Consider the following 11,218-nt stretch of genomic DNA (forward strand, 5'->3'; position numbering starts at 1 on the left):
GGACCTAAGAAACAAGTGGGTGTGGCTATACTAATATCTAACAAATTTGACTTCAAACTAAAATCAATGAGAAGAGACGGAGATGGACACTTTATACTCATAACAGGAACAATTCATCAGCATGAAGTCTCAATCCTGAATATCTATGCCCCTAATATAAAAGCACCCACATATGTAAAAGAAACATTACTAGAATTCAAAGAACACATCAAACCTCACACACTAATAGTAGGAGACTTCAACACAACTCTCTCACCAATGGACAAGTCAACCAGACAGAAACCTAACAGAGAAATAAGAGAACTACCAGATGTAATTAATCAAATGGACTTAACAGACATTTATAGAACATTCCACCCAAACAGGAAAAAATCTACATTCTTCTCCGCACCTATTGGAACCTTCTCAAAAATTGATCACATACTGGATAACAAAGCAAACATCCACAGATACAAAAAAAAATGGAGAACCACCTGTGTCTTATCAGATCATCAGGCAGTAAAGTTAGCATTTAATGACAATTCCACCCCCAGAAAGCCTACAAACTCATGGAAGCTGAACAGTCAACTACTAAACCACCTCTGGGTCAAGGAAGACATAAAAAAGAAAGTCTTCCTTGAATTTAGCGTTAATGAAGACACACATACCCAAACTTATGGGACAGTATGAAAGCAGTGCTAAGAAGGTAGTTCATAGCACTAAGTGCCCACATAAAGAAAACTGAGAAAGCACACGTTAGAGATTTAACAGCAACCTAAAGACTTTAGAAAAAAGAAGCAGACTCACCCAGGAAAGGAAGAAGACTGGAAATAATCAAACTGAGGGCTGAAATCAACAAAATAGAAACATAGAAAACAATCCAAAGAATCAATGAAACAAATAACTAGTTCTTTGAGAAAATCAACAAGATTGACAAACCCCTATCCAATCCTAAATAATCAAAAGACGGAGAGAGAACACTCAAATTAACAAGATCAGAAATGAAAAGGGGAACATGACAACAGGTACTGAAGAAATTCAGAGAATCATTAGGTCATACTACAAAAACCCGTACTCTGCAAAATTGGAAAATGTAAAACAAATGGTCAAGTATTTATTTATTTATTTAATTTTATTTCATTAAAATTTCCAAATTTCCTCCTCCTCCCATGTCCCTCCCCTCCCTTCACTCCCCGTCCCCATCCCTCTCCAGGTCAAAGAGCAGTCAGTGTTCCCAACCCTATGGGAAGTCCAAGGTCCTCCCCACTTCCCCCATGTCCAGGAAGGTGAGCATCCAAACAGACTATGCTCCCACAAAGCCTGTCCATGCAGTAGAATCAAAGCCCAGTGCCATTGTCCTTGGCTTCTCAGTCAGCCTCCACCATCAGCCACATTCAGAGAGTCCGGTTTGATCATATGTTCTATCAGTCCCATTCCACCTGGACTTGGTGATCTCCCATTAGATTTGTCCCACTGTCTCAGTGGATGGACACACCCCTTGCGGTCCTGACTTCCTTGCTCATGTTCTCCCTCCTTCTGCTCCTCATTAGGACCTTAGGAGCTCAGTCCAGTGCTCCAATGTGGATCTCTGTCTCTATCTCCAGCCATCACCAGATGAAGGGTCTATGGTAATATGCAAGATATTCATCAGTGTGGCTATAGGATAAGGCCAGTTCAGGTACCCTTTCCTCTGCTGCCAAAGGAACAAGCTGGGGACATCTCCTTGGACATCTGGGAACCCCTCTAGAGTCAAGTCTCTTGCCAACCATAAAATGGCTCCCTTAATTAAGATATCTACTTCCCTGCTCCCACATCCATTCCTCCTTCATCCCAACCATTCCATTCCCTCAAGCTCTTCCCACCATCCCTTTCTCCCTTCTCTCCCCCATCTCCCCTTATCCCCGCCCCACCCCCACACCCGTGCTCCCAACCCCTGCCAAGCAATTTCGTCTACTTCTAATATCCAGGAAGATAACCATACATTTTTCTTTGGGTTCACCTTCTTACTTAGCTTCTCCAGGAAGCTAAGTTCACAAATTATGGGCCCAATGTCCCTTATTTATGGGAGAAAATCTTCACCAACCCTGCATCAGACAAAGATCTGGTCTCCAAAATATATACAGAACTCAAAAAACTAGACATTAAAACTCTAATTAACCCTTTTAAAAATAGGGTACTGAACTGAACAAAGAATTCTCAACAGAAAAAGTTCAAATGGCCAAAAGATACTTAAGGTTAAGCTCATCCTCCTTAGTGATGAGGGAAATGCAAATCAAAACAACTATGAGATACCATCTTATACCTGTCAGAATGGCTAAAATCAAAAACACCAATGATAGCCTATGCTGGAGAGGATGTGGAATAAGAGGAACACTTATCCATTGTTGGTGGGAATTCAAACTTGTGCAACCACTTTGGAAATCAGTGTGGCAGTTTCTCAGGAAACTGGGAGTCAACCTATCTCAGAACCCAGCAATTCCTCTCTTGGGAATATACCCAAGAGATGCCCAATCATACTATAAAAGCATTTGTTCAACTATGTTCATAGCAGCACTATTTGTAATAGCCAGAACCTGGAAACAATCTACATGCCCCTCAATAGAAGAATGGATAAAGAAGGTGTGGCAATATACACTTTAGAGTTCTACTCATAGGTAAAAAACAATGGACAAGTTTTTAGCTAGATACCATCTACCAAAATTAATTCAAGACCAGGTGAGCAGTTTTAATAGACCTATAAATTTCAAAGAAATAGAAGCTGTCATCAAAACCTCCCAACCAAAAAAAAAAAAAAAGCCCAAGGCCAGATGGTTTTAGTGCAGAATTCTACAGGAAGTTCTAAGAAGATCTAATACTTATACTCCTTAATGTGTTCCACATAATAGAAGCAGAAGAGTCATTGCCAAACTCGTTTTATAAATTTATAGCTACTCTTATACCAAAACCACACAATCACTCAACCAAGAAAGAGAATTACAGACCAATCTCACTCATGAACATCAATGCAAAAATCATCAATAAAATACTGGCAAACCGAATCCAAGAACACATCAAAAAATCATCCATTATAATCTAGTAGGTTTCATCCCAGAGATGCAGAGATGGTTCAACATACAAAAATCTATCAATGTAATCCATCATATAAATAAACTGAAAGAAAAAACCATATAATCATCTCATTAGATGCTGAAAAAGCATTTGACAAAATTCAACACCCCTTTATGATAAAGGTCTTGGAGAGATTAGGAATACAAGGATCATACCTAAATATAATAAAAGCAATGTACAGCAAGCCGACACTAATATAAAGTTAAATGGAGAGAAACTCAAAGACATTCCACTTAAATCAGGAACAAGACAAGGCTGTCCACTCTCTCCATATCTCTTCAACATAGTACTTGAAGTTATAGCAAAAGCAATAAGACAATATAAGGAGATCAAGGGGAGTTGAATTAGAAAGAAGTCTATCTTTCATTATTTGCAGATGATATGAGATTCTACATAAGTGACCCCAAAAACTTTACCAGAGAGCTCCTAAAGCTGATAAATACCTTCAGTAATGTGGCAGAATACAAAATCAACTAAAAAAAAATCAGTTGTCCCCCTATACACAAAGGATAAAGAAGCAGAGAGGGAAATCAGAGAAACTTTACCTTTCATGATAGCCACAATTAGCTTAAAGTATCTTGGGGTAACACTAACCAAAGAAATAAAAGATCTATTTGACAGTAACATTAAGCCTTTGAAGATAGAAATTGAAGAGGATACCAGAAAATGGAAGGATCTCCCATGCTCTTGGATTGGGAGGATCAACAGTAAAAATGGCAATTCTACCAAAGGTAATCTATAGTTCTAATGTTCCCCATGAAAATCCCAACAAAATCCTTCACAGACGTTGAGAGAACAATAATCAACTTTATATGAAAGACAAAAAAATCAGGATAGCCAAAACAATCCTATACAATAAGGAACTTTCAGAGGCATTACCATCCCTGACATCAAACTCTATTACAGAGCTACAGTAATGAAAACAGCTTGGTATTGGCATAAAAACAGAGGCATTGACCAATGGGATTGAATCAAAGACCCGGATATTAATCCACAAACGTACGCCCACCTGATTTTTGACAAAAAAGCTAAAAGTGTAGAATGTAAGAAAGAAAGCACCTTAACAAATGGTGCTGGCATAACTGAATGTCAACCTGTAAAAGAATAAAAATAGATCCATATATATCACCATGCACAAAACTTAAGTCCAAATGGATTAAAGATCTCAATATAAATCTGACCACACTGAACCTGATAGAAGAGAAATTGGGAAGTCACATGCAATACATGGGCATAGGAGACCACTTCCTATGTATAACCCCAGCAGCACAGACATTAAGGGCAACATTGAATAAATGGGACCTCCTGAAATGAGAAGCTTCTGTAAAGCAAAGGACACAGTCATTAAGACAAAAAGGCAACCTACTTAATGGGAGATGATCTTCATCAACCCCACGTAAGAAAAAGATCTGATCTCCAAAATATATAAAGAACTGAAGAAACTAGACATTAAAATTCTAAATAACCTAATTAAAAATGGTGTACTGAACTGAACACAGAATTCTCAACAAAAAAATTTCAAAACGCCAAAAGGTATTTAAGGACATGCTCAACCTCCTTAGCAATCAGGGAAGTGCAAATCAAAACAACTTTGAGATATCATCTTGCACCTGTCAGAATGGTAAAATCAAAAACACCAGTGATAGCCTGTGCTAGAGAGGTTGTGGAGTAAGGGGAACTCTCATCCATTGCTGGTGGGAATGCAAACTTGTGCAGCCACTTTGGAAATCAGTGTGTTGGTTTCTCAGAAAATTGAGAGTCAGCCTACCTCAGGATCCAGCAATACCACTCTTGGGCATATTCCAAGATATGCCAAATCATACTACAAAAAGCATTTGTTCAACTACATTCATAGCAGTACTATTTGTAATTGCCAGAACCTGGAAACAACATAGATGGCACACCTACACATCAGAGTACTTCTCAGCAGTAAGAAATAATGACATCTTGAATTTTGCATGCAAATGAATGGAAATAGAAAACACTATCCTGAGTGAGATAACCCAGATCCAAAAATGCAAATATGGTATGTACTCACTCATTAGTGTATTCTAGCCATAAACAAAGGCCTATAGTTCATGATTTTAGAGAAGCTAACAAGAATGTCAACCCAAAGAAAAACATATTAGATCCTCCTGGAAATTGGAAGCAGACAAGGTTACCAGGCAAAAGTTGGGAGCATGAGGGTGGGGGTTCAGTAGGGGGAAGAAGAGAAGGCAAGAGAGAGGGAAAAAAGAGGGTTAGGGTAAGCTTGGAGGACTGGGATAGTTGAGATGGAGGAAGGACTGATATGGGAGCAGGGAACGCGATATCTTAATTGAGGGAGGCATTTTGGGGTTATCAAGAAGTTTGGCTCTAGAGGGATCCCCTGGATTCTATGGGGATGACCCCAGCTGGGACCCTGGGCAGTGGAGGAAAGGTGCCGGAAATGGTCTTGTCCTGTAGTCAGACTGATTTCTATCTTGAATATCACCATAGAAGCTTCCTCAGGTGATGGAGGGAGATAGAGACAGAGACCCACATCAGAACACTGGACTGAGCTCCCAAGGTCCAGTTGAAGAGCAGAAGAAGGGAGAATATGAGCAAGGAAGTCAGGACCATGAGGGGTTGGTTCACCCACTGAGACAGTGTGCCTGATCTAATGGGAGCTCACCAAATCCAGCTGGACTGGGACTGAAAGAGCATGGGTTCAACCTGGACCCTCTGAATGTGGCTGACAATGGGGACTGACTGAGAAGCGAATGATAACGGCACTGGGATTTGTCTCTTCTGCATGTACTGGGTTTTTGGGATCCTATTCTTTTTGGATGCAAATCTTCCTAGGCCTGTATGGAGGGGGGAGGGCTTTGGACTTCCTAAAAGAGGGCAGGGTACCCTTAGGACTGGATTTAAAGGGGTGGGAAGGTGTGTGGGGGAGCTGGAGGGAAGTGGGAGGAGGGGAGGAAGTGGAAAATTTAATAGGTATTATGTATAAGGTAATAAAAATAGAGAAAAATATTTTTATTTAGGACTGATTATTAGTACTCAAGACTAGGGAAGCACACGATTTGGTTAGATATTCTGTTACTGTCAGTCGTATAATATAGGTGCCATTGTGCAAGCTGTGTGGAACTCAGTTTTTCTAACCATAGACCTTTTTTTTTCCCTAACAAGGACTTTGTGAAGGAATTCCCAGTGTGCAGCTAGGGAATTTGACTTTGTGTGTCCTTTCTGAAACATGGCTGCATGTCTCAATGTGGATCAGCTAACAAAATAACACTGACATCATTTCCACATGCATCAACATAAAATGCTTGTTCCGGCAGTCCTGGGACCAAATTTTCTCAAAATAGCATCCTCTACGGAGCCTTAATGTCTACAAAATTAAATGATGTCATGAAACTACCTGAATTATCCTCATATATATTTATCAACCAAATTTGATCACATGGATATCAGGTGCACAGACACAGGGGAGGAAAGTATTCAAGATTTCTCCAGAGGTGAGGAATCAACTGACAAATAAAGGAATCATGAATACGCAAAAGCCTCTGTTTTGGCTGCAGAAATAAAAGCAGATGGGAATATCCGGGTGCCCATCTAATGTGCTGACCTGAATAGCACTTCACAACACACACTGCCCAGGCTTCGAGTGAGACAAAGATGTTCAATTTCAATTTGATTTTCCTCATTTTTTTTCCTGTACATTCCACTTCTTGTGCCCAGGTTTACTCATCCCAGGTGCTTTTGGAGAATGAAGCCAGATAAAGAAAATGATGGAGACTTGGTGACAGGTTGTGTCTTCTTTCTTTCAACAGCGCAGTGGCCCGTGGAGAAAGATTATTTCAACCACATTCTGAATATACGGTAAGCTCCTTCAGATTTTCTATGTAAATTTCATCATGAATATTTCACAGGGGCCCAGAGGATGAGAATCAGCAATGCTTTGAATCTGTTGTTCCAATCTGCACACCAAAAACAACCCCAAATTCTTTTAGAGACCCAATGCTATTTTTCTACTTTTAATTTTTCCAGGGAATGTTCTGTTATCCTCGCAGTTACCCTCCTACTTATAAGGCTGGAAGCTGAGGGAAAAGGGAACTCTGTAACTTGGTCCATCATATATATCCCTCCTTTTTGACTGTTTCCACAACAGAGTAGCCAGTGATGTCTTGCTGAAAGAAATCTCGTACTAGTCAATGAATATCAGACTAAATGGGTACAACTAAATCGCTATTGATTAGAGTCTGTGGTGGCCCTTTGATCACCATGCAGCTTCAAATGCATGTGCCAATGCAACTAATATGTGTGGCACTCCTTGCTCCAGAGTTTTTTCATGGATATTCAGTTACTCTCTCAGATGCTCTGCATGTGGTCACACTGTGCCTTCTAAAGCTGCATAAAGTAAGAAAGTAAAACTCCTGCCCACTGTAAACTTCTTTTGTGATTTTGTTTCTCCATACTTCACTTTTATACATGTACAGCAACTGGCCTTTATTTCCACAGTACAGTTCCTCACTGTCTCTTTAGAATAAAGAAAGAAATAAATGGAGTGCAAAAGATATGTTTGCATCTTTGAAAGGTGTGTTGTCACTAATGGTGTAACTGCTTACTTTCCTTGCAACTTGCCTTCATGACAGCTGTGGCATGTGACTTGGCAACACTTGAGAACAGCTACCCACTAGCTCATATTTACAATTATTTAAGAATCATGTGTCTCTTCTCTTTATATTTAATCTGTTTATTTACTGTCAATTATATCTCCTTTATCTCTTACATTCCTCTTGTAATAATTTTACTAATTATAGCTTTTTTTTATTGATTTGGGCATTTTGCGCATTTGAATTTGTGTACTGTTGATTATTGATTTCAAATTTAGCACTTTAGATTACTAGGCCACCCTAAGAGTTCAAGTAATTGATGTTTCTTAATGTTTAGCATGCAGGAGTTAGTGTTTCAGTTCCATAAGATGTAATCTCATATTCCTATATAGTGTTGGTGAAAATTTCAATGACATTTTATTTCAAAATGTATAAATAAATATCTATATTTGTACATAAAGATACCGCAGTGGTAAGAAATCTAATTGGGAAATAGATTGTATTTAACCATGAGTGCATCATTCAGCATGAAAGCATATGTTTGAGTTTGATGTTTATTCTTCAGGTGATACATAATGTGTAAGAAGACATAGGAGTTATTATTCTTCCCCTAAACATAAATATAACATGGTATTGTTCTATTCCTAGTATCTCAGTGACTATAGTATAGAAATTCGTAAATATTTTCCATACATTGTATACTTTATATTATTTTACTTCACAAACATGTAATACTGTCACAAATGAATCTCATTGCAATTTCCAGATATACATAGTTCTCAAGTGCATGCCAGTGTTATGAATTTGTCATTGGAAATGTAGACAAAAGGTGCTCTGTATAAGAAAATATATGTTGTTCAGCTATACCAGGTACTATTACATTGAACATACCTGTTTAAATAGTAAATAGGTTGACAATATCGGGGTACATGCCCTTAATCTCTGCATTCATGAAATGGAGTAGGTGCATCACTGTGCATTTGAGGCCAAGGCAACTAAAGCCAAGTGCTATTCAAAACCATGAAATCCATTTTTTATGTCCTATGTGAGTATCTCTCATGTTCATACACACTGATTCATACAAATATTTACCAAATGTACACTAGTATTTAAGTATATTTAAAAATAAAGCTTTTATAAAGCATTTTGTGCCTTCAATAAATACACTAGAAAGGAGAAAAGAAAAAAGATGATGATGATAGACATGAGGGAATTTGTTAACTATATTTTCTACTAAATAAAATGAATTATTAGAACAGGAGCCAAACGTTGCCCAGAAAGACTACTGTGCACTCACCAGTCATTTTTTGAATACCTTACCCAGTTCATAAAAATTACCAGAATCTTGGCTAATGCATCACATATGTGTTTTATATAGATGAATAATTTCAAAATCAAAATATGATCATGTTTCCTGTTTCACCAATGCCTGTACTCTTGTATTTACATTCTGTGCACACACCCAAAAACCAGAGATGGACAGCTCTTTCTAAGAAAGTTGCAAAGGGCTCATCTTACTTATGTGAGATTTACTCTCATGAATTTTTGAAGATATTTCAAGCTTCCAGAAACTTCTGTCATCCTAACTCACAACCTGGGATGTTTGTTTCAATCATTAAGGGAGGCTGGGACTACTGTCCAGTACACTGTTCCCTTTTACAGAGCACTAACTGAAAACTGCCAGTTTGCATTGGTGATTTCAGCAGGAACCCCGGTCTTTTACCAAATATGTCTCTGTATGAATTCCCAGCAGAGGTGGTGTAGTCCCGTGTCACAATTACACACTATCATTCATTTTTTTCTGAACAAAATAAAGAAACTCCCCTAATTCAGTCTATAATTTCAAGATCAGGTGTACTGTGGTGCTTAGAGGACCTTATTGGGCAACATCAGTCATAATAGGGTTAGTCTCGGACCTCTGAAAATGTCAGCAGAGGAGTATTATTGGGTGTTTGCAAGAAATCCTTGCCTCTGTTTCTACCATTCCCAGATGCTAAGAAACGTGTGAAAAGATAATGGTCACACACCTATGTCCAACTGTGTAGTTAAAGGCTACTATTCAGAGACTTGATGGGGCTTTTGCATTTCGCTGCTTGAAGCAGAGATGAGGAAAGAAGTAACAAGTAGCCGGGCGGTGGTGGCGCATGCCTTTAATCCCAGCACTTGGCAGGCAGAGGCAGACGGATCTCTGTGAGTTCGAGACCAGCCTGGTCTACAAGAGCTAGTTCCAGGACAGGCTCCAAAACCACAGAGAAACCCTGTCTCGAAAAACAAAAAAAGAAAGAAAGAAAGAAAAAGAAGTAACAAGTGAGGGGCTTTTCTAAAACACTTGGTAGAGCAGTGTTTATAAGTTCTTAAGAGTGCATGTTGCTGCTCCCTGTGCCCTAGGTCGTTCAGTTCACCTATGGACCCTCTCATCCTATCCTGAATGATCGTGGTCAATTTCCCTATCTGTATCAGGTGGTCCACAGAGATACATCTCTAGCTTTGGCCATGATTTCTTTCATGTTTCACTTAAACTGGAACTGGATTGGGCTGCCCATTTCAGACAATGAAGATGGTGCTCAATCTCTTTCATAATTTAGAAAAAAGATGGAAAAATATAGTCTGTTTGATTTTGTGAATATAATCTGAGTCAACCTGCATTTTTATTTGTCAAGACCTGAAGTATATTATAACCAAATCATGACATCATTCACAAATGTTCTTTTCATTTATGGCGACACAGACAGTCCTCTAACAGTGTCCTTTTGATTGTAGAAATCACTAGGTATATGGCTCACCATCTCACAGTGGGATTTCTCTATACGAAATAGGGACTTCACAATTGTCTTATCCCTTGGGATGCTAGCTTTTGCACACCAACGTGATAAGATTTCTAGTTTTCAATTTTGACTATTCCTTGATCCATCTCATACACTCAGATGAATACCTGGAAAGTCCAGGTGAATGAAATTTAGTAGTCCCAGTTTCTTAGTGCAGACACTGAAAACTCATTCATTGCCTCATTGGAATAGCTAATGGTAGACTTTTGACATGGCCTTTAGTGAGAGAACTTATGATGTTTACAATGCTGTGCATGCTGTGGCCCATTCTGTGTATGAGATGTTTCTTCAACGAGATTATAATCAGTCACTGCACAATAGGAAAAAATCTTATGCTTACTGCTTGAAGGGATAATGTTTCTTCTATTGGATGATATTTGGTGTCATCAATGTCATAGTGCTTAGAGGCTCTCAGATGCCCACATGTAGTATTTTAAGAAATATTCACCAAATAGAAAGATTTCTGAACATTTTTCTGTCTTTTTATTTATTTTTTATTTTTTAATTTCTAAAAATTTAGCTATATACTTTTCTCTGCACCCCTTCCTTTCTCTCCTCTTCCCTTCTATCTTCTCCCATGGTCCCCATGCTCCAAATTTATTCAAGAGATCTTTTCTTTTTCTTTTTTTTAAAATTTATTTATTTATTATGTATATAACATTCCTTCCATGTATGCTTGCATGCCAGAAGAGGGCACCAGATCTCATTATAGATGGTTTGGAGCCA

The 11,218-nt window shown here is 38.6% G+C and overlaps 1 protein-coding gene across 2 annotated transcripts in view; it reads left to right on the top strand.

The window, feature by feature from the left end:
• Nucleotides 1-1,500: 1,500 nt before the first annotated feature.
• LOC126493044 (vomeronasal type-2 receptor 116-like) overlaps nucleotides 1,501-11,218 on the top strand; it is a 51,990-nt gene continuing 42,272 nt past the window's right edge. For both annotated transcript variants that reach the window (XM_050129790.1, XM_050129791.1), the window contains exons 1-2: nucleotides 1,501-1,520; nucleotides 6,757-6,933. In XM_050129790.1, coding sequence (XP_049985747.1) covers nucleotides 1,501-1,520; nucleotides 6,757-6,933 — 197 coding nt within the window. The remainder of the gene's footprint in view (nucleotides 1,521-6,756; nucleotides 6,934-11,218) is intronic.

Source organism: Alexandromys fortis, unplaced genomic scaffold (genome assembly GCF_014885135.2).
Source record: "Alexandromys fortis isolate MF-2015 unplaced genomic scaffold, M_Fortis_MF-2015_v1.1 scaffold_282, whole genome shotgun sequence".
NCBI lineage: Eukaryota > Metazoa > Chordata > Mammalia > Rodentia > Cricetidae > Alexandromys > Alexandromys fortis.